Here is a 24,217-nt window from a genome sequence, read left to right on the forward strand (position 1 = left end):
TATCAGTCGCAAGTTCTGTCGGGGGTTGTGTGGTTCAGGAGACAGGTAGCAAGGTGACACCAGCGCGGAGGGAGGGACCGTAGGGGCAGTCCTCGGACTGCAGACCTGGGAAGACCGATGAGACCCGCCCGAGTGCAGGGTGGGAATGAGGAGATTGAGGGTAAAGGAGCAGTGGAATAGTGCAATGGGCTGGAGGAGGAGATTTCTTCAAAGGAAAGTGCTTTATAATCTTTGCTTGAGATTGGTGATCATAATTTTATAAGTTGGCACGACTGTAAGATTTCAGCTGTTGGTATGTGGGACCAAGTACTCAGAGGATTAGATTTAACTAGGATTAGGGCCTTATCAGGAGAAAGGGACAGGAATTAAAATACCTGGAAGAGAACGATTATAGTGTTGGGCCGTGGGATATAGGTTAGACTCAGAGAAAGGAAGAACATAAGGGTAGAGTAGAAAATACTAGGTAATATTAAAAAGTGGGAATACTAGTATTAGAGCACCTTAGCTGGGAGTGATCATCAGGAATTAGACTTCAAGTCTAAGGTTTGACCAAGGAGCCCTGGTGGCAGTGGCTGACATTTAGCTGCTAGAGCGGCTGGACTTTACCAGCTCCGCGAGAGAAGGATGGGGCAGTCTGCATCCATTCATGTTGTTAGATGCCAGTGCATCGGTACCAGCTCCTAGTGACCCATGCACCACAGAACAGAACCCTGCCTGGCCCGTCCTGCACCATCCTCACAGTTGTTCTTAGGTTGGAGCACTGTGTCCATTCTTCCCTTCAGGGGTCTTCCTCTTTCACCACCCCTCCACTTTGCCAAGCGTGATGGCCTTCTCCAGGGACAGGTCTCCTGACAACATGCCTAAAGTGCATGCAATGGAGTCTCCCCATCTTTGCCTCTAGGGAGCATTCTGGTCGTACTTCTTCCAAGACAGATTTGTGTGTTCTTTTGGCAGTCCGTGGTCCTTTCAGGATTGCTCACCAGCACTGTAATTAAAATGCATCGATTCTTCTTCGGTCTTCTTTATTCAGTGTCCATCTTTGCATGTGTATGTGGCAATTAAAAATACCAGGGCCTGGGGTAGGCTCACCTTAGACCTGGAAGTAACATTCTTGCTTTCCAGCACGCTCAAAAGGCCCTGTGCAGCGGGGTTACTTGTTCCGTGCATTGCTTGAGCTCTTGACCGCTGCTTTCAGGAGCACTGATGATGGATCCAAAAGGTTGGCAGCTTCAACCTTTTCTCCATTTATGATGGTGTCACCTGTTGATCTAGTTGTGAGGAGTTGGATCTTTGTTGCATTGAGTCGTAATCCATGATCTTCGTCATCAGCTAGTGCTTCAAGTCCTCCTCACTTTCAGCAAAGCAAGGTTGTGTCGTCTGCATACCACGGGGTGTTACTAAGCCTTCCTCCGATCCCGATGCCACTTCTTCTTCCATAGAATCCAGTTTCTCTGATTTGCTCAGCATCCAGATTGAATAACTGTGGTGAGAGGATACAACTCTACTGTACGCCCTTCCTGATTTTAAAACATCCCATCTCCCCTATTCAGTTTGCATGACTGCCTCTTGATCCATGTGCCTGTGTTCTGGAATCCCCCATCTTCTCAAGGCTATCCATAGTTTGCTATGATCCATAATGATTATACCCTTGGAAAGCCTCTGAGACAGTGCCTCGGTGTCACACGGGTTGCTGTGAACCAACTTGATGGTATTGTGTAATGCATAAGGTGTCAGTAAAGGGTGGAGTGCAGCTAAAGGTCCTTGGTACTATGACAATTTAAAAAAATAGACCAGTGTCGGCTTAGTGGTTTATTCATGTATTTGTCTTCTGCAGGTAGCATCCTGGACAAAATATTGGGCAGCTTTGTGTGGGACCCAACTTTTTTACTATGCTGCCAAATCTCTAAAGGCTACGGAAAGAAAGCATGTAAGTATTCCGACTCTAAATGTTAGTATGGGTGTGTGTGTGTGTGTTTTTTTTACGGCCTCTTCATGTTTATAAAAGTACTTTCCTTTTACCCTGTCTCCTCCCCGACCTCATTTCACTGCATCACACCTTCTCTCTACCCTGAGTTTCTCATCCCCCACCCTCCACAAGGGTCTCCTTGGTCTCCCCGGTCTGCAATCTGAAGACTGTTCCCACCTTCCCAGCCTCAGCACCGGTGCCATCTAACTAACTACCTGTCCCATGGCCCATCCAAAAATAATAGTCCTAATGGATGTGGGTGCTTTTGTTTGGTTTCCACATTCTAATCCAGGTTTTACCGTTTTCTTTTCTTGGGTTAATAGTATGGTGGTAGTGTTTTTAGTAAGGCCATTCCAAGCAAGGAAACCTCATTTTTTCCATGTCTTTTAAGTTTCCTTTTTGAATGCTGTTTTTCTACTACAGGTTGTCAAAACTGCACTCTCCAAACACCTGTGTTGACATCAGAGCCTGCCCTGATGGCCGTTTCTTGTTGAGAGCAAGGCTTTGGAGTGTCAGTGTCTAGGCTGTGCAGTGAACTTGGGGGCCAGTATCTAGAGTTTCTTTCTACCTCAAACTGATCCGGCGATTTCCCCCAACACTGAGGAAGACTGAACAATCACAGTAGTTTTCAGTAGTCAGCTTTCTTCCTTAAAAGAAAAGGAGCCTCCGAGTCCTCTTCTCCAAATGTACAATCTGCTCATAACTCAGCTGTGTGCTGTTTTGTTTTTGTGTATGCCAGTGATACAATCTCTGGAAAGAAGAATCATTTTGTTTTTCCGTGTTGCAGTAATAAAATCCCTTTTATCTCTGCGCCATTTATTTGGGGACAATACTTGAGTGGTTTAAGATTTACTGAGGCAAGGTAAGCCAATAGAGAAAAAGTTAAGCCCTTTTTCCACGTGCGCATTAGCCAGACAATACTGCGTCATTGAGAGACGCTCTTGTACATCCTCATGATTTATTTCTGTTCTCAAACCAGAAAAGGTGCAGAGGGGCTACTAGTGGTCACAGCAACCCCCACTCTCTGTCTGATAGCATCCTTTCCTCATCAGCCATACCAAAACCCACCACTCTCCTGAATGTCCCCTTAGTGGCTGCTTTTAAATCTCAAATCAGATCATTTGTTTCCTTAAGTGATACACTGTTCCCGTTTTTTAACTTTTTTTTTTTTCTTTTGTAATCATGAAAGTGGCCGTGGAAAAGTTTGTGAAAGTGGAATTATCTTTTCATTCCTTTTTCCCAGGTGTCTTCGAAAGCCCCCTGGCATATTCTTAAGCACTGGTTTTTATTTATTTTGTAAGTTAGTTTTGCTCACTTTTGTTGTTAAAATTGAGGCAAAGGGGCCCCATCAGGGGTACATTGGATTCTGTGAGTTTCTGTTACTGTTGTAATTGACTGATGCCCACGTGCAGCGACGTTCTACAGATGCGTTTCACTGTGGCGTGTGGCAGAGTCATTGCCTCTGCTTCGTAGTACGGTCGGAGCCCTGGACCAGCCGTGAAGCCTTCGGTGGCGAACAGAGAAGTTGGCATTTGGAACCCAGCCCCAGCAGCTCTTTAGGAGAAAAGACGACAGCAGGAAACCCTGTGGGGAAATTCTGTGTCATATGAAGGTGCTGTCAGCAGCCTACAACAAACAAACCGGAAGAGAGGAGAAGGAGGAAAATGTGATACAGCAAATCCTCGAGTAGAAAGCAAGTGATTTGTCATTAATCACTTAGAGATCCTTGTTGGCTGGATGTCACTTCTCCCTCAGCTCACTGCCACTGAGTCAGTACCGGTTCCTGGTGGCCCTCTAGAACAGGATAGAACTTCCCCTGTAGGTTTCTGAGTCCAAGTAGGGAGCCTCCTTTTTTCCCACCGAGCAGCTGGTGGTTTCCAATGGCTGACCTTGTGAGTAACAGGTCAGTACCTAACCCACTGTGCCACCAGGGCCCCTTACAGATGTCACTTAATCTACTGTGACAAACCATGGATAACCTTGAGAAGAATGGAATTCAAGAACACAATGGTGCCCAAGGTTGCCATGAGTCGGAACAGATTCATTGGCAGCTCACAACAACTATTATAAAGTAGCAAATTATTCAAAATAATTTTTAAACTTGTTTCCCTAGCTTGAATTAGAGGCCAAATTCAGGAAGTTACAAGATGCTTGAGTTTGTCAGCTAATGTTTGCTTGGCATTGTTGTTACAGATTAAGACTTATTGGCATGTTATGATAGCTTGGTATTTCGACTATTGTGGTTTCTAACAAATAATACATATTAAGTGTTGAAAAATTAGAACATAGTAGGTCATAAGGAAATGAGATTGTGAATGCCAAGGAATGAAATACAGTTCTCATCTTTTCTATTTAAAACTGGAAAGCTTAAAGAAAATAATATCAACATAGGACAGAGAGTAGAGAAGCAAATCCTTATCTCTCTTCACTCTGTCTGGAGGAAGAGGGGATACATACACCACTCTCTCACATTTTGTTAAACCCTAGAGTTAAGATTACGAAAGCTGCACTCGTCATTGAGACAGTTGGGGAGATTTTGAGATGGCCTTCGGTCTGGGAGATTTCTTGAGTATGATAATGGCATGGTGTATATAGGCACTTACTCTTGTTCTTAGAAGATCCGTGTCTTGTCTGCGACTTCACTTCAAAATTCAATGTGGCAAAAGGTAGACCAAAGGTATTTGGATAATCACTGTAGTAGTAGTTCGACTTTTTTGGAAAGGGAAAAACACAAATCACAGCTAAAGCTACACCACTTCTTGTGTGTCCTCTAAGCATGTACAGGTAGGAGTTGCTCAGCACCCAATCAGACAGTGTCCAACCACACATCCATCGGGGTGCCAGAGGCAGTTTTGTTCTGTCTTTCTAAAAGGGAAACAGCTCCCCCACCCCTGCCCCCTGTTGTTTACAGAAGCCTTAGTGGTGTCATGGGCCACAAGTTGGGCTGTTCACCGCAAGGTTGGCAGTTCAGCCCCACCAGCTGATCTTAGGAGAAATGATGAGTCTTTCTGCTCCTGTGAAGAGTTATGGCCTCCGAAACCCACAGGAGCAGTTTCCCTCTGTGGTGTAGACTCAGAATCAACTCTGTGGCTGTGGGTGGCATGGTTTTGAAGATCCCGAGCGGTGTGGCTCCAGGGTGCCTCCCAGTTCCTCAGTGCCTCCTCTCGTGCTTCTCCCTGTATTCTTTCACCTGCACTCCAAGACTCGTGCTGGGCGCTAGCCAGGCCGGGGCACAACTTGGATTCCAGGTGATCAGACAGTGTCTGTACCACTCCTGACATTCTCACACCTAGTCTCTAAGCCACTTCCCTCACATCCCCCATGCACACCACCCCCACCCTCTGCCTGGATGTGTGCAAAGCTCCCATGTAGCCCAGCCCAGCCACATACCTGACAAGGTAGCCTCCTATATCCAATGGACACACCAATCTTCCATAAGGCTTTAATATAATAGGCCATCCAGAGATTTCACTGCAGAATGTACAGGGGATAACTGTACCTAGTAGGTATTTACACAACACGTAAATAGCATCACACCCTATTTTACAGAACATGTTGGGGATGTTAAGTGATGGATACTTTATATTAATTGGGGTGGGGTGGGGTGGTTGGAGGCATATGCACATACAATTGATTAGTCTCTAATGTATATTCTTTTAAAAAACAACAACAGCACAAGGAGCCCTGGTGGTGTAGTGGTTACGCATTGAGCTGCCCCTGCAAGGTCAGCAGTTCGAAACAAGCAGACACTCCTTGGGAAAAAGACGAGATTTCCTACTCCCCATGATGAGTTGCAGTTCCAGAAACTCAATGGGGGCAGTTCTACCCTGTCCCATAGGTTTGCTGAGTCAGCATCGACTCAGTGGTAGTGGATTTGTTGACACACACACACACACACACACACACACATATCCCCTTTCTTGAATGAGGGGCGAGGCCGAGTGGGCTTGGGGCCGTGGTGGTGGTGTGGAGTCTGGCCCTCACTGTCACTTGGGAGGAGAAGCAGCACCAGGGGCTCCTTGCCTTGCTGCTGATGCTGAAGTCCTGTAGCGTTTATTCCCCAGTGTATTTACTTCAGAGCTTTTCTTTCCTGCTGTGTTCACTTTGGTTTTTGAATGGCTTTGGGTTTTGGGGTTTTTTTTTTTGCTGGTTTTGATGATATATTCTTTATTAAGGAAGCAGTCCTTTTAGTCTGTTAAGTAGATTGTATGTTTGTTTTTTCTTCCCCCTCCTTAGCCTGTTAATATGGTGATTGGCTCAGGCATCTGCTCGTTATCAACGTCCTCACAGCTCTGTTAGAATCTGTGTTTCCCGTGAAGGGGAGGGGCAGGTAGCAAGGACAGTCACTCTCGCACCAGGAGAGGGAGGGAGAAACCACATAGATTAATTTATCATATTCACCAAAAGACTCTTCAGGAGCAGAGGCGAGGACAGTTGGGATTCGGTGAGGAGCAGAGGCTGGGAAAGGTCTGGAGAAGGGCTCTCCAGGGAGGGCTTGCGTAATGAAAGGGCGTGCCCAGACTTGGGCCAGCCTGAAGCCACAGAGGAGCTGACAAGAAACTGCCCAACACTTAATTTTTGCTTCACATGAGCCGTACATGTTGTATCTTCGTTAATTCTCTTTTCCCTCTCTCAGTTCAAATCAACCTCAACTAAGTACGTGTCTGTGGCGGGATGGATGGTGGTGATGGCCGATGACCCCGGACACCCAGATCTCTTCTTGCTGACTGACTCAGAGAAAGGTGAATTGTTGGGTGACTGGGGTTTATAAGGTGCTGCTCAGCATAACCTTCTAAAGACCAGAACCTCATTTAAACCTACAGAGGGGGCAGGGTGAAGTGTTGGTATGGTGGTATCTCTGGGGAAGACAGTGTTGCATTATGGATTTTAATAATACCTTAAGTTCTTTAGATGTATTTTCTTGGCTACATGAGCATAAACTGGACACTTAGAAGCCCAGGTTCGTCCTTTGAGGCTCACCAAAAGGGGGAAGAAGTAAGGTGGGAAGGGAATAAAATTAATTTGCCACTCTGTCAGCTTCTTTAAAATACTTTACAATCTCAGATTTGCCACATAGGTCGTAGCCTTTCACTTACACCCTGAAATACAGAATTCTTCTTAAGTTCTGAGGGTGGCAAAAGTTTGTTTGTTTTAAGGTTTCCATTCAGTTACTTTTAATTATATTACTTGGTTATTTGGTATCAATCACTTTCCAAATATGTGTGGTTGTGATACTTCACAGTGTATACAAGGGGGCTTCACGTAGTTGATGGGAAGTTTTCAGTATCTTTCTCTCCCATCCTCCATGAACTTTTGGAGGCCCCTTCAGTACGCATTGTGAATTGGAAGGCTGGCTGTTGTGGGGGTTGGTCTGTAAAGTCAATGAGAGGAGTTGGAGGGCAGTGTGTCGACGGTTCAAACGTACCAGCTGTGACTAGAGAGAGAAATCCAGTGATGCTCACATATATGTAAGAAACAGCTTTATGCCAAGAAGTAATTATATATCCAGAAAACGCCCCAGCCCAGTCCAACTTTCAAGTCCATAAGGCCCATGTTAGTCCGTAACTGACTCACGCAGTCACATGCAAAGATGCAGAATGCAGGAACACCACAGGCAAAGTCATGTGGATCCAAGGTTGGTGGAAACATGACCAGGCGCAAGCCATTCTCAGGGTGGCCAGCCAGCAGAAAAGAGGGGGTTCCCAGGGCTCTCCTTAGGAGAAGGCCACACCGCCAATGTGACCTGATTGACAGGTTGGAAACAACCCCTACATTTTTGACATAAAGTTATCTATTATCTATTGCCCCAGCTGACCCTCCCTGCGCCAAACCTGTCTGTAGTAGATACCTGCCACCCCAGTCCCGAGTCAGGATCATTAAGCCCTGGCTGTGCTTTCTTCGTCACAATTGCTAGCTGGTTGGCAAGCTGCACAGGGCAGCTGGAAAGACTATTTCCTCCTGTGTGCCCAGAATCCTCCAACTTAGAACTGCAGTGCGGTGATAACACATTTGTTTTACTTTGACATTGTGTAAATTGATTTACACATTAAAGACTCTGATCTCTATATTGAGAACTCAAGTCCCTGACACTCCAAAATCCCAACCCACTATTCAGTTATACTTTTTCATTGGGTCATTTTAGTGGGATTAGTTAGACATTGTGCTGTTTTCCTTTGCTTTTCCGTATGTGTGCATGCGCACATGCTCTCAGGAGAAAGCGGAAAGTGGACGTTAATAACCGTGGCCAGCTTTATTACAGACATCCTTTATTATTATTAGATTAAGTAGTATTCAAATTGACATAATGTCTGCATCTAAGTTCAGTAAGCAAAACAATATTACTTAGCTAGCAAAGCACTTGTTGGAGAAAAATGCTTTTGAAAGTGAAAAAGTTCTTTGGCTTTTAGAATCTCAAAGAAAAGCTGTGCAGTGTCCAAATATAGTCAGACTCTGGGGCCACTGGCTGCAATTAAAGGAGAGAGTAAAGTGTTTTAAGATACTGGGAACTAGCTTAGGTGTTCTTTGCAGCATCACTCACTCACAGCAGCCCCAAGTGGAGGCGTCCACTGCCCATCGGCAGATGACTGGATGAACGAAGTCTCCGTGCTTCAGAGAAGTGGGGCGACAGACCGTTTGCCCTTTGTCTCTGGCTTGCTTCACTCACTGTTTACAAGGTCCGTCTGTTGTAGCATGTTTCAAAACTTGAATTCTCTTTATAACAGAATAATATTCTGTACCATGTTTATTCCAGATTCCAGAATAAACAGATACATAGAGACAAACCTTGATTAGTGGTTACCAGGGACTGGGGTCAGGCGGGGAGGGACGGGAGCTATGATTGAGTGGATGCTGTGTTTCTGTTTGTGTGATGATAAACTTGGAAGTGAGTAGTGTGCATGGTTGTGCAATACGATGTATGTATGTCATTGTCTCAGAATTCTGCATTTAAAATGGCAAGTATTTGTTATGTGTGTTAATACAGCCTTAAAATGCTTTAACTACGAAAGAAGCTTAAACATTTTAGATCAATGAAAAATGAATTTAGAGTAGCCTAGAATACACGAATCTTTTCTTTTCTCCATTGATTACCTTCTTGCCTTAATACATATAGTCAACCATATTCAGGGGCTTCAGAAAAGTGCCTGGAGAATTGATGCTGCATAAACACATGCACGTACACACACACACACACACACACACACACACACACACACACCAAAACTATACCCATTGCTGACAAGTCCATTTCAACTCAGTAACCCTGTGGACTTGTGTTTCCAAAGTGAGTTATACCAGCCCAGGCGGGGGTGGGGTGCTGCAAAAGCAATACATACATGTTCTCCTTGATGAAGGGCTATACAATACCAAAGTTTTTTATTAGTGGTGGGTGGGGTGGGGATACAAGTGATTTTTTTTTCCTCTGAAAAGGGGGCAGCAGCCAGATGAGTCTGCAAGCGTCTGCTCTAGCATCAGAACGGCTGCAGGGGCATCCAAGGGTCCTCTCTCGCAGAGGCAGACTGCCATGCTGCTGCTGGGTTTGAACTGCCAACCTTCCCTTGAGTGCTGAGCACTTAACCACTGTGTCACAGTGCTCCTGAGAGGCCGTGTCCCAAAGACTACCACCCGCTGCCATTGAGTCAGCTTGGACTCTGGTTTTCCAGACTGTAAATGTTTACAGGAGCAGGCGCGCCATCTTTCTCCCGTAGTTCGGCTGATTAGTTTGAACCACCAACTTTAGACAACACTGGTGAATGTCTAACGATCTATAAGAGAAAGCGATGCCTTAGACCTTTCCCACTGAGCCTCAGCAGATGTAGGAATTTGTCAGGATCCCGGCTAGTCTAAGTAAAGGCTGAAAGGGGGGAGCTGTTGGCTCAGCCCTGTTGTCTGATTCCGACTCCTTCCAACTGTCTGCCTCCCACGGGGTTTTCTGGCTGTCGTCATGGTGGAGCAGAACTCTAGCTCTTTCTCCATCGGAGTTGCTGGCTGGCTTCATACCACCAGCCTTTTGGTTTGTAGTTGAAGGCTTAGTCATTTGTACCACAAGGGCTTCTTCATTAATCCTTATTTGCATTAAATAGAAAAATGTTTTAACTTCAACATGCAAGGGCATTTTTGCATGTAGCAACACGATAGTCACACTATGACTTAGCTCGATTCTGGACTGTGAGGAACTGGGCGTTGTCGTCTGGCTCACAAGATGCAAACTGAGAGGCTCCAGGCAGCTGTTTTATTTATTTCATTTTACTCTAAAGAATCATGTATGGAAACAACATGACTTCTCTTTTAATTTATAAACAACAAAGCAGACTTCGTGAAGGGGAGAAAGGTAAGCATTTCAATGTGTTTGCTTAGAAGATTCTGTTTGGGGGAAAAAACAGGAGACCTGCTGTCTGGTTCAATTGGCCTCTTTGATATTTGGCAGGATTATTGTGCCCTCGTCTTAATTAATTTTTTAAAATCATTTCCCCTTGTTTTGATAATTTTAGGAAATTCATACAAGTTTCAAGCTGGCAGTCAGATGAATGCAATGCTGTGGTGTAAGCATTTGAGTGCAGCCTGCCAAAGTAACAAACAACAGGTGAGCTACTGTGGTCTCAGAGAAAGCCCTAACAAGGGAGAAATGTGGTCTGTACACCAATAGACAACATGTTGACCACTAAGAAGAGGCCACGGATGGGGCAGGAATGGGGCGAGAGGAGGGACAGGGGAACAAGAAATGGAGGCTTTAACATGACATTTTTTTTTTTTAAATAGATAAGTTTATTTAATAAAATAAAAATTGTTTCATCGAGGGGGGTAAAAAAATGCTCCAAATTCCTACCTCTCAGATCTAAATATTAGTCTGAATGGCCACAAAGGAAGGAGAGGTAAAACTTAATGACCGACAAGGTCATTTCAAAAATGAAACCTGGTACAGAAGAGCAATCCACAATGTGCTGTAAGAGCTTCCAGAGAGGAAGTAGATGAGCTGCTTTTCTGGATGAACTAGACAAATGGCAGGGGTGGGTCTTACTGAGACGGTCAGCAAGACATGCAGCCTGTCTCTCCCTGAGCAAACATGGCTTGACCGATGCACAGAACTATGTACCAGGTAAAAGAGAGTGGTGTGAGTGAGGTGGAGTGCCGGGCAAAGTGACCACTTTTGGTCACCAGGGAGAAGAAGGGATTGCTGACCTGGAGGGCCAGACAGCCTCCAGCCACCACAGGAAAATCCGGAGGGCTGAGTCGCAGGCAGAAGGAACAGAGAGTGCAAAGGTCGTGAGGCCGGAATAAGCTGAAAGTGTTCAGAATAGAGCAGAACAGCAGGTGCTAGTCAGTGTAACGAGCGGCAAGGGAGCATGATCGCAGAGAAGGTTAAAACGATGGCTCGTTAGTAAAGAGCTGTTTTGGTTCATCTTTGCTTGTTCCCCTAGTTGGAGGTGGGCTCGTGTTTGCAGGGAAACCAAGAACCCTTTTGAGTTTCCTTGTTTGTTTGTTTGTTTGTCTTTCTATTACTCAAAAAGTGATTCGAAGACCTCCTGCTTCAAAGGAGAAGGCAGTGCTATGTTGTTTCCCGAACACGTGTTGCACAGTTCAGAGTGGGACCGTGAGCTGCTGCTGGCAGAGCAGACGGGCCTTAAACACCACTGCATTTTGGGGAAATGACTATGCCCTTTGTTAAAACCAAATTTTTGTTGAACTTGAAAATCAGTGACAGGGTATTGATACAAAAGTATGAAAGTGTTATCAATAGCTAATATTGAACAAAATAAGGCAATGTTTATAAAACAAATTTACTTTTAATGTGACAATATTATGAGGATCTAAATGATTCTGTACTCCCCACTCCACCTCCTTTTTTCTCAAGTGAGGTGAAAGCAGTCTCAGAGAAGCCCGATGACGTGTTTCGTGGCTGCACAAGTAGAGGGCGCTTGGACTGGGACCCGACGCTTGCTGTCATCATCCTTTAAATCCATTTTTCTCACTATTGTTGGAGTAGAACTTGTTCACATGCATGGAGAGGCGCGTTTGTTAGCACAGAGGTCTGTCCCACCTTTGTCCCTGTCCCTAGCATCTGGGACAGAAGGAAGGACACAGACCTTTCTCACCTGTACTAATCCTTCCCTGGTTCACTTCTGTTCTGTACATCCTCTTTCATTTCTGCCTCGTTTTTAAAAGAAGGGGGAAAATAGATTTCAAGACTGACCTAGACAGTGTCAGTCCACTGACATCAGGTCCAGCGTACTTTCGCTCTTACCATTGGACCTTCTTGCTGACCAGGTCAGCTACTTTTCTGTCAGTCTTTTTGTTTGCTTGTTTGCATATGGGGCGGGTATCCCCCCCAAAAAAAAACCAAACAAACGGAATTGCGCTAGGCAGAGCAGAACTTTCGTAGTAAACATTTTTCCTGCTAGGCAAGCATTGAGCAACTTGCTCTAAGTTAGTGCACCCAGTGGCGTTGCCTGGGAAGATTCTCTCTGGTCACACTGGATTTTTTTCATGAAAGCAGTTTCACTCAAACCTCACTTTTTGTGGTGACCAATTTAAGAAAACAGCATGCATCTGTAAAATTTTGTTTCCTCCTTGGGAAAAATGCCACAGAAACTGCTGTGATGTTGAACACAGCTTACAAGAACAGCAATATGGGGGAAACTCAAGTGGACGAGTGGTTTTCTCATTGCAAAAAAGGTGAAATCTCGATTGGTGACGAACCTCATTGTGTATATCCATCAGCTTCCCGAACAAAAGAAAATGTTGACTCGTAGTGCATTTAGAGTTCAGTCCATCAGGTCAGGCTGTTAATCTATTTAGAGGTTCAGAAAAGATCGTGTAACAGTGTGCGACCATAAAAAAGGCCTAATTTGTGGCAGATGTGGGTCTGCTTTGGCCACCAAGATAATGCACCTGCTCATACAGCCATCTCAGTGTACCAACCAGTTTTTGGCAAAAAACAGCATGCCTCTCCTACCCCCCACACTTGACTCACCTGACTGTGTTCCATGTGACTGCTTTTTTTCTGCAAATAAAAAGGGACATGAAAGGACGCAATGTGACAATGTAGAAGAGGTGAAGAAATAACGAGGTGCACTTTTTAAAAATCATTTTATTGGGACTCATACAACTCTTATCACAATCCATACATATATCTATTGTATTAAGCATATTTGTACATTTGTTGCCATCATCATTCTCAAAACATTTGCTTTGTACTTGATCCCTTGGTATTAGCTCCTCATTTTTCCCCCTCCCTCCCCGATCTTTCCCCTCATGAACCCTTGGTAATTTATAAATTATTATTTTGTCATGTCTTATATTGTCAGATGTCTCCCTTCACCCACTTTTCTGTTGTCCATCCCCCAGGGAGGAGGTTATATGTAGATCCTTGTTATCGGTTCCCCCTTTCTACCCCACCCTCCCTCCACCCTCCAGGTATCGCCACTCTCACCACTGGTCCCTGAAGGGATCATCCGTCCTGGATTCCCTGTGTTTCCAATTCCTATCTGTACCAGTGTACATCCAATGAGGTGTATTTTTAATGAGTACCATGGGTTTTTACAAAATGATTGTAGTGGGAGGACTGTTGAAATATATGTTGTGTGAATAGTATGCCAATAAAACTTTTCATATATATTTTTTTAATGTTTTAAGGGACCAGGGAAAAGCCACTCCCATATGAAGCTCTTGACCCAGCCCAGCTTTGGGAAGCTGGCTTAAATATAAAGCATGCTTCATTTTATATAACAAAGTAAAACTTACTTTAGACCTTTGACTAGTGGATTCATCGGTTAATTTTTTAAAACCACTTTTATTTCAGAGGATTATTACTGAATTTCAAATTCAGACAAAATCAAGTTATGTTTGATTTTATCTATAAACAGTAAGCTGTGACACAGCCTATTGATTTTCAGGTTTATGAAGTGTCGGGTCTGAGTTCATGTAGTTTTGTTCTTTTGCTTTTACATCCACCATGACTTCTCAAAGAAATTCTCAGTAGTGTTACAAATTGTCTGTGCTAGATTTAGAAAATGTGCATGAAGGAATTATGCTTTGTAACATAGCTAGTGAGAAAAATAGTGACACGCGTATGTCTGAAATCTACCCTTACCCAGACCTGCTTAGGCTTTTCTCCTTCCCTCATTGATTGAATCAGCATCTACTGAGCCCCTGTGTTGGTCCACACAGCTGCTCTCTTGTCCCCACAGTCGCCTGCCTAGATGTCTGTTTCCTAGAGAGAGTCTGTGAACCCAGCTCAGTGATTGGTCCAGTGTCTTACAGCCTTTATTCATCAGCTGTCAGCTTAGGTCCAGCAGATTTTAACATCTGGACTTGGCTCACTGACCGGAGAAGATCAGAAACACTGCTATTAAAGATGCCTTTGTTTGTCTTTAGGTTCCTACCAACTTGATGACTTTTGAGTAAAAACCTACAAAAGCAGGAAGGTGCACTGTTTCTCTGACGTGAGGGAGCGCCAGCTGCAAACTGATCCTGTGCCAGGAAGGAACCCACGGTCCTGACCTAGCCTTCGGGGTTCTGAACCAAACAGCACTCATTTCAGGGACTGAAACAAGAACTCCTTGGAGTTGCACACCGAGCTGCCACGGACCATGCTTCTCTCTGAACCGACCTGTGGAAACCACTGCCTTAACCGAATGCAAGGAGGCCCGGCACCGACACCAAGTAGTGTGTGTGTGAATCTCCCGTCGGGGCGGTGCTTGCAGTAGGGCGAAGCTAGTTTGTGTTTCCTTTAACTTTGTACTCATTTTGGAGGGGGCAATCACCTTTTTTTAGATACACTTTAAAAGGGGAAGGGGGGAAACAAAAAACAAAAAAACACCTGGGCTACATCAGGCGCTGGTTTTGAACCGAGCTGTTAAAGATATTTGGCGTGGTAGGAATTCCACCAGCAACCCGCGTGAAGGTTGTACTGCACTTCCGCTGGCCCAAAGCCTCACCCACTTTCTCACAGCTCAAGTGTGGGAATTTAGAAAAGATGATCAGATGAATCGGGCCGGTTTTTCTGTTGTTGTTGTTTCTGCTTTGTTATTTACTTTGTTTGGGGCAGGAGGAGTTTAGTGTAGCTTGGTTTAGTTTTGTTTTTCTTTTTAACACTAAACTGAAATTTCTTGGTGGGTGGGGAGCGCGGGACCCGTTGTTTTCTGCGAGAAGGATGAAGGCTGTGTTCCCGTGGCAGACACAGCACGATGGCTCCTGGCTGGGCGCGGAGCACCATCCTGTAGGGAAGTCACTGTTGGACCACAGCCGGGCTTTCCAGGGAGGACCGTCAGCCACACCTCAGCTTCGCTGGGTGACCTTAGGGGAAATTCTACTCTTCACGTGCATTGGGTGAGGTCCTCTCTCTCCATCACTGGTGATTTTTATCATCAAGGATGAGATGTTGACATTTTTTCCAGTATATTTTCTTTCACAGTGTTCAGTGTGCATAATGCCAGAGGTATTTTTTATTATTATTAGTTTTTTTATTTTTGTTTGCTATGAGATGACAGGATCACATTTGCTTGAAAGAGATTCCACGTGTGTGTATGTATATATATACGTATATATGTATTTTGTCATAAGACATACAGAACAATTTTTAAAAGCGGAGAGCTTGAAATTCTAGGAATTTTAAGTATGGAAACTTTCCTCCTTAGCTAGCTTCAAAGCAAAGCATTTTCCAGAAAGCCTGCTACAGATCCCTGCCATGAAACCATAGCTCTTGTCAGTCGTTGAGCAAGCAGGTATGTGAGAGCTCATCTATGCAATAGTGTATTTTCATTTCCAAAACTACCAAACCATGAACAACCCCACCACCGCCTGAAGGCGAGGTGCTGGGCACTTTGAACCAAAAATGGCTCTGGCACAGGGTCCAGGTGGTGGGTGGATGCTGCAGACCCGGGAGCATCAGTCAGACCAATGTTAGCGGTGGCCCAGAGGAAGAAGGCTTTTTGACTGATACTGTCTAAAACACCTCGTGCCGCTTGTAAAAAGAGGTTTCCTCACATTTATATTGTTGGAGAATTTTATACTTTTTTAAATCACAAGTATTTTGCCCTTGCCTCTGAAACGTGATGGAAAATATTACCTATATAAGAAGATTAGCTAAAAGCCCATTGTAAGGAAAGCAGAAGAGTCTTTTGGTTGGTGTGGGTGTTAGCTTTTGAAGTTTTCTGCTTGGAGAAGGTGTAAGCAGAGTTGGGGTGCTTTGGAAATGCCATGGCTTCTGGCTCTTTAGGAAGTGACGGCGGGACACGGCAGCTGGGAGAGGGCAGAAAGCTAGCCGGGCTGAGTGCTCTTTTTCCCTTCTCGAGCTGCACCCACCTGGGGTGGACACAGGACCCTGTCTGCTCAGCCAGCAGTATTACTGTGCTGTGGACCTTGCACATCTGAACTTTGTCTTGTTTTGTTTTAATTCCTTGATCTGTTTATTTCTCTAACGAAATAAGCATCTTAACAGAGTACATGTTTTTGTTTTTCAAAAAGAGAATACTGTGGATGAGAACCCTGTGGATTTTAAATGACATAGCCATCAATAAGCTAGCATGGGTGGGTTCGAGGTTAACCCCTTCTGTAGAGGGTGCAACTGAAAGCCAAAGCCTGACACCAACTGTTGCCAAAGAGAGAGGGAGAGGGAGAGCTAAGCTGGAAGGTGTGTGTGACCCCCACCCCTCTCTCCTCCAGCTCATGGGTGCTTGCCTAGTCGAGCTCTGTAGACAGACGTGGCCTTTGGGTGCCTGGTAACTCCTAGCTAATGTAATGGTGCAGTGGGGGTCATCAGTTTTCGACCTTCAAATGTGTCCATTCGAAAGCTCCGGCACTGCTTCTAAAGAAGACCATATGTCGTATTTAAAACAAATTGAAACCTGGGAGCAAAGTGAAAGTCAAAACTGTGTCGGTGAACGTCTTATGTGCAGTTCACCAAATGACATCTGGTGGTTCAGACAAAGAAAATATATTATTACCAAAATGTGTTAAATATTGAGGTGAAAATTGTAGTGGGAAGATGATTATTCACCCCTCTTAGTAAGCTTCTACCTCCATTGTAAATTAGTGGCTCAAAAGCTCAAAAAATATCCATCAAAAATAAGCTCAATTTGTTTTTCACCTAGCCAAGTAGAACTACTTAGAAGCCAACTGCACCTTAAATCTAACCTGGTTTGTGACATGGCTGAGGCCTGGCATGTGAAAGGTCTGGAGCCAGTAGGATTGGAGCCAGAATGCAGTTTGAAGAACATCTCCTTTAACAGTTTATTTGAACCTGGAGGCTTGTGACTCATTTGAAAGAAGCTACAGCTCTGGGGACATGGAGCTGTTGTGCTCTCTACCGCCCCCTGCGTGCTCAGGCTCTGCTTGTTGTTCAGAGTGTAACTTTACCGGAACCTCCTACCTGTAAGGATTGAAAGAGAACTGGTCAAACACACCTCCTGATTTTGCTTTCTTAACTATGTAAATGTTAGTCGTATGACCACGAACAGAAAAAGAGATCCAGGCCATTCGATTGGGGGTGGGGGTTCTTTCTCCCCCCATAGGCCTGTGCTTCAATGGGTAGATAATGTCATATGACTAGTTGCACTAATTTGTTTGTATCAGGTCTTAATATCAAGAGTCAAGATGTTTATAACTGCAAAGGTTTTATAACTGGGTTTATTCCTCTTCAAGACAGTTGTTTGGGGGGCAGTGTGGGGGCGCCCTAGAAGCACTGTGGAAAATGTTTACAGTCTGTAACGAAAGCACTCTATCTGTGAGGGCAGCCTGTTGGCCTCGGGGAATAATCATTAGAACTCACCATGGGCATAAGTATTTCTTCTCTCTCCTTTCTTGGTTGGTTTTGTTGTTGTTGTTGTTGTTTGTTTGTGCTAGGTTAAATCTATCAATTATATACCATTACTACCAGAAACAAAACTGTAGGGCAAACATCATTAAATTGGAAACCAGTAGTCATAGTAAATTAACTTCCTTAAGTTTTTAAGAGGGTATGTCCACTCTTCACTTCCAGCCTGTTTTGAGCCATACGCCAGTTAGTAAACCACCATCTTCTCTACGGGCGCAAGAGGAACTAGTGTGGGTTAGCAGAAGAGATTCCCTGATGAAAGAAATCCTCTGCTGAAAAGCCTCTTGAAATCACTGGGTCCCTCCTTGAGGGTGGAGGGGGGTGGGGGTTGTGGTGATGGGGTCCATTGCATGAAGCTCACAGAGCAGATGGTGATGCCTGGTTGGCTTCTCCAGTGCCGTTGAGGTTTGCTTTTAAACGCCCCTCCCACCCACTCTTTGGTACGATCTCTCTCAAACAGCAGACTCTCCAGCCAGGGGGTATTCTGGTTTTTCCCTAACCTGGAGGATTTTTTAAGTTACTTATTAAGCCATGTTGATGATGAATTCTTTTCTGTGTGAAGATGGCCTTCTTGAGGTAATTTAAGTCCTTTCTGGTTTTGAGCCCCTAAAAATGGCTTGTGTCTCAGATGATTGTTTTCTGTTCCGAGAGACTTGGGTGGGCCAAGCTGAGCCTGTGGGCAGCAATCCCATCCCATCAGTGTCTCCAGGTGCGCTGTGGGGAACACTTGGTCAGTGCCTTATCCTTTTGAAGACCAATCCCAGGGTGTCTTGGATGACAATCATCTTTGGCCCCTCGGGCTCCTCTTCAGACATGTGTGCGGCCCTCTTGCCACCAGCTTCGTCTTTCTCGCAGCAGGTGCAAGAAAGCTGCACAACTCCATCTGCCAGGCCATTGCTGGTGCCCTTCTTGGTGTGGACTATGGACAAGCTCCCTCCCTCCCTTCCCCTCTCCCCCCCAGGGTCGGACATTAAAACTGAACCCACCGCATCAACCTTGAGACAGCTCGCTGGGAAGCCACTTGTTCTACAGAGAGGGCGTCATCAGACGTCTGTGCCAGATTAAGATACTGCTCCACATGGGTGTGGGGGTTCTCTTATGCTGAGCGCCCCTGGGGCTGGCGTTGAGATTTGGCTGTTTGGGTTCATTCCTAACATCAAGTAAAACTCAGAACAAACCAGTCATCACTTAACCTGCCAGCTACTGTTGACTTGACGGTGGCAGGAAAGTGAAAATAATGCCAACGTATAAACTAAAGGGGAGTTGGAGCCCAAGTTAGCGTCCTCTGTGAAAGCAAAGCTTGCGAAGCCTTCTTATCGTTGCACGCCCTGGAACTCCTGTGTGACTGAGTCGACGTGCTATTTTCACACTGCTTAAAGGGCTGCTGTGTGCTAGAGGCAGGCTAGGCAACGGTCCAGACGCCCGGAGGGAGGGAGGACTGCCCCTGGAGGCTTGCTAGCAGGAGTTAGGTTTTCTTCTAGCCAGTTGAGCTGCAGAGGGGGGATGGAATTAAAGGTACAGAGTACTTTGGGACGGAACACACACACACACACACACACACCCAATAAGCTGAAAACTTTATGAATATGAATTGTGCTTTATATCTAACACGTAACAACATTAACCCTTCCCCCCTTCCTCTGGAGGTAACGCCCACTAGAACTCGTCATCAATATAGTTCAGTAATGACTGACTGGGTATGGCTGGTAATAAGTCACAGGCTCTGAAGAGTGTCTCACGCCCTTACCATCAACCAGCTCATGGTTTTACACAACCCACCTTCACGGGGTGGGGACTGGTCCCCAGTGTGAGTTAATGGAAGTCACATCTCTGGGGCGGCTACCCAATGATGATCATTCTCCAGGAAAACACAAGCCATTTTTATTCCTTTGACCCACAAACTCGAGGTACCCCTGGCGAAGCACTCCACTGCACAATGACCTTGGCGAGTGATGTGCAGCGTGCTTCCTCTCACCTTTTTGTTGTTGTTTTTCTTTGTAATATGCAAATATGAGTGTGTGGTCTTTAGTGTGTTTGCATAAGCTAACATAAAATGAATTTAAGTACAAATTTCTGACATTTCTATTGAAATAAATTACATAAAAATAAAGACTGCGTAGGATTATTTTGTTAACTACATTTGCCTCTCGCCATTAACTTCTAAAATACAAATGAGCTCTTAATGTTTTCCTCTTTCTAATAATAAGTTGCAGTTGGCACAAGGCGCAGGGGAAGCGCCCGTCTGAGTAAATGTCCCCTGCACTTGGGTGCAGAACAAGGACACGTGCAGCCATGTGGACGGAGGAGCTCTGGGAGATGGAGGCCAAGTGTTTCCCACTTGTCTCCCCAAGCTCAGGAGGATGATGCCACTGTATCTCATGGGCTCTAATACGTGGTGCTTTCTGACACTTTGCCACCGGTGAAAGCATTCCTTCCCTTCCAGCCGATGGAACCTTAGAGTGGAAGAAATACAGAGAAAGCTGGGAGCTCCTGGGCGGCATATGGACTAAGCCCCATCTAGGAATTCCACGAGAGCTGATACTCCAATAGGTGGATCCTTGAGCAAACCGGAGCTCCGTTTTCAACAGTTTTCTCACCTCCGTAGTGGCCTTTCAAAATTCTCACTGTCCCTGTACTGAAACCAAGAGAGTGACAGTTGTCTGATGGGACCAGCCTGTTTGCCTCACAGGCCATCAACCTGTGTGGTCACGCTGAAGCTTCACTCCTCCTGAGCTGCTCCTTTCCCCCAAGTACTGATAGGTCCCTTACACATCACCCATCCAAACTCCCGTGGCCAAATGGAGGGCACCGTGTATATGTAACAACCACTTAACTAATGCCCCCTCATAGAGCTGGGGTGGGGGGTGGTGTTACTTTTCTCATCCCTCTCCCCCCTTCCCTTTTCTCATCCCTCTGCCCCCTTATAAACAGGACTCATATTTTTATTGAACCATTTAAACCACTTATGACTGGAATCCCTACAACTGGGAAGTTAAAAGACTCTTACATCCTTATCTGTAAAAATCACCAACCTAGCTGTGTATATATTTTTCTTCAACAACCAGTCTGGTTTGGGGGTTAATGTGTGTCAAACATAAAGTTGTATAACATAATAAAAAGACACCTGCAATTCCCATCAGTTTTCTCAGATGTTTTAATTACAGATTGGATTTTAAACTTGTCCACCCACATCCATGCCACCATCTTTCTCCCAGCATTAGCACCGCCAAATGCAAGACCATTCCCATGAAGTTCTGTTATTTTTACTGTCATGTATCAAGAAGAGCTAATGTTACTTGCCACATTTCTGTGCCTGGTGTATTTTTTTTCTAACTTGCCATGTTAGACCATCATTAAGTTTTGCCCATGTTGAAACATCTAAACCAAGGGTAAGGAACCTGTTTCTGGGCCATTTGGATACTTGTAACATCAATCACAGGCCCAACTGCTCAAACATTTAATTCACCCCTAACGTGTTATCTGAGGGCTTCTCTTTGGGGAGGCATGTGATGTTATCTGGTATTGATGATTTTGTGAACCAGATCCCCCCCCCCACTAAATAAATAAGGTATTTCTCCCCCTCTAGTCGGTGGGTGAACACACAAGTAGTTTCCAGGTTTTCGCTCCTCCAAACAACCCAGGGACCCATTGTAAGAGCTATCCAGGATTTACTTCTAGGAATACAAATGTTGGTTGGGTTAGAAGATTTGTAAGAGCCCCTAATGAAAATAATAATAATTGCTAGGTTGGAAGATACTCATATTTATTTTATTCATGTCTTTTAGTTACGAATTGTTCTCCAAGATGGTATGGCCAATTTAAACTTTTATTGATATCCTATCTGATTGCTTGGTATTGTCTGTCAGATTATCTGCCATCTGGTGTACGTCATATTATGTGCATTTCCATAGTGGCTAGTGAAATTGAGCACCTTTATTCCTTATTAACCAGAATTTCCTCAACTGTATATCCTCTGCCCTCTTTCTGTGGGGTGAGAGGAGATAGCTACATTTAGTATATTACATGCATACACATATGTATATTTACACGTATATGTAGATTTTTAGCACTTGTCCATCACAAATTTCAGCCATCTCTGTCTCAGTTTCTGGTTTTTAAATTGAGTTTGTATTTGGTAAGTGCTTTGTTTCAGCCTAGTTTAATTTCTCAATCTTTAGCTATATAATTTGTGCCTTCCCTGTCTTGTATAGAAGTCTTCCCTATATTAAAAAAATATTTTTTCTTTCAAAGTTCTAAGAGTTGGGCTTGCAGAACTTATTTTGGTGTGTGACGTGAAATTGAGATGTTGTTTTATTTTGATCGCTAATTGTAACCGGTTGTCCCAGCCAGCACTGATTTGTCACACTCGACTCCCTGTCCATGCATGGTGACTCTTTGGAGCTCCCTTTTCTGTCCAGTAGTAGTTTGCCCTGGACCACTGTCTTACACTATGTGAAACTGTGTACCGCAAGTCTTGACATCGGTTGGCCATGAGAGGTTACTTTGAAATATTTGCTGAGTTTAAACCTAAATGCTTCCATCAGATAGTGCCCGCTATCAAAAAGTACAGTGTGTGGGGGTCTTAAAAGATTTGACCCACAAGAAGCAGCCCTTTAAAGAAGTCATCAGACCATACAAAAGAAAGCACCACATGTGATCAAACGATTTTTAGTAAAACCGTAATCAGAGGAGGGGACCTATTAAACCCACTACCATCAAGTGGACAGAATAGAACTGCTCCACTGGGTTTCTAAGACTAAATCTTAAAAAAAAAAAAAAACAATAAAAAACGAAGCCTAGCCTCATCTTTCTCCCTAGGAACAGATGTTGGGTTTGAAGCACCAGCTCAACCTTGTGGTTAGCAGCCTAATGCATAACATGCTGCACTACCTTAGAGAATGTGTTACAGGTTTAAATCTAAAGCACTTGGTTAGTGGGAAACCTGTAGTTGACAGTAGAGTCCTAATTCTTGTTTTGAGTATCAGCATAAATTTAAGATTCCTGTTTTCTGACTCTTACCCAGTTATGTAACTGTGTTTCAAAGGAGATTACAACTCCTGGGCCAACTCAGAGATGGGAAGTCTTGCCCTCAGGAGACTTGACTGGGTCTGTCCTGAGTGATTTACAGATGCACGTCATCTAAATGTTATAGTACTAGTACTATAACTGAGGGCAGCATGGGGGGCAAAGCCAGACCAAACCTGTAAGCTATTTAAGTATGTAATTGTGTACAAATCACAATCATGGCCCTCCTCGCCACCCTGCACGCCCAGCCTGCAACAGTGATGAACTTGTTTGTGATGATTCCTGTATTTTCTTTCATCCTAATTGGCTCCATGGCCGTGAATTCTTTGGCCTCATCTTGGCACCATGCTGATACATTCTTGGATGATTCTTTTGTTTTTGTCCTGTTACGATTTAATAAAAGGCTCTCTATAGAAGAGAAGCTAAATATTTCCAAACCGACACGCCAACTGTTAGAACATTCTCAGTTAACACTCACTGCCATGAGTCAGTTCCAACTCACAGCCAGCCGCACACAGGCCGCAGAAAGGTCTCTCCGCGTCTGTTTGGTTCATGCGAGTCTGAAAGGATAGTTTGCCCTGTTAGCGGAAGGACAAAATACGGTTCGATACCAATCATTTGATTATGTCTTTAACAGACCTGAGTTTCCATTTCAGCCAGAAACTTTTACACAGTATTGCATCCTCATGGGTAAAGAAGGGGGTGGGGAGGGGAGAACTCAGACAATATAAACAGCTACAAAGGGAAGCCTGCTTATCTCCTAACCTAATTTCTTTCTGACTCAGGCTTGAAAACTCCTTGACTTTGCACATCAAACCTCTGTCCAAGGTGAGTCTTTCCTGGACACTGTGAGTGCCCCAGCTACCAGCAGGGCACAATAAGATAGAGATGGAACGGCAGTTTCATACTGTGTAGCCGATTTTCTTTAAAAAGCTTTAAAGGGGTGGGGGGTGGGGTGAAAAAAAAAACTCTAAAAAGAAAAAAGCCATGTAAGAAACTTTAAAAAATAGACACACGACTTGCGGATATGACGGAAACATCCTGATGGTGCTGCAAGCTTGTTTTACTTCTGACTTGCAAGGAGGAACTCAAAGTAGCTGGGTTTCTAGCCTTTAATTTTCACTTGAATGTACTCCACGTTTCCCACATTGCGTGTCCACTACCCTTCTATCCCAGTGCCCATTCCTTGGGCTTTGACTTTATCCATCTAAATGGGATAATTCGGTTGTGTTTTAATTCCCCATACCAAAGCACAGACATTGAAATTAAACCAGGCACATGAGTATCTGGCCAAGTGTTATAGCTGGATCATTCATTCAACAAACATGTTTAAGACTCTTAACACCAGCTTAATGGACACAGGCATGTTAAACGGTGTGTGTTTTATAATATGGCTCATCATCCAGTAGGGGAGA

At 44.5% G+C, this 24,217-nt stretch overlaps 1 protein-coding gene across 2 annotated transcripts in view; it reads left to right on the top strand.

Moving 5' to 3' along the window:
• Nucleotides 1-19,887, top strand: part of RALGPS2 (Ral GEF with PH domain and SH3 binding motif 2) — a 99,011-nt gene extending 79,124 nt beyond the window's left edge. For both annotated transcript variants that reach the window (XM_045297959.1, XM_045297960.1), the window contains 4 exons: nt 1,835-1,927; nt 6,603-6,708; nt 10,456-10,547; nt 14,339-19,887. In XM_045297959.1, coding sequence (XP_045153894.1) covers nt 1,835-1,927; nt 6,603-6,708; nt 10,456-10,547; nt 14,339-14,368 — 321 coding nt within the window. In that variant the 3' untranslated portion in view covers nt 14,369-19,887. The remainder of the gene's footprint in view (nt 1-1,834; nt 1,928-6,602; nt 6,709-10,455; nt 10,548-14,338) is intronic.
• Nucleotides 19,888-24,217: the final 4,330 nt, after the last annotated feature.

The sequence above is a fragment of the Echinops telfairi genome, unplaced genomic scaffold (assembly GCF_000313985.2).
Source record: "Echinops telfairi isolate 266 unplaced genomic scaffold, ASM31398v2 ScPeMD7_7424;HRSCAF=8462, whole genome shotgun sequence".
Lineage (NCBI taxonomy): Eukaryota > Metazoa > Chordata > Mammalia > Afrosoricida > Tenrecidae > Echinops > Echinops telfairi.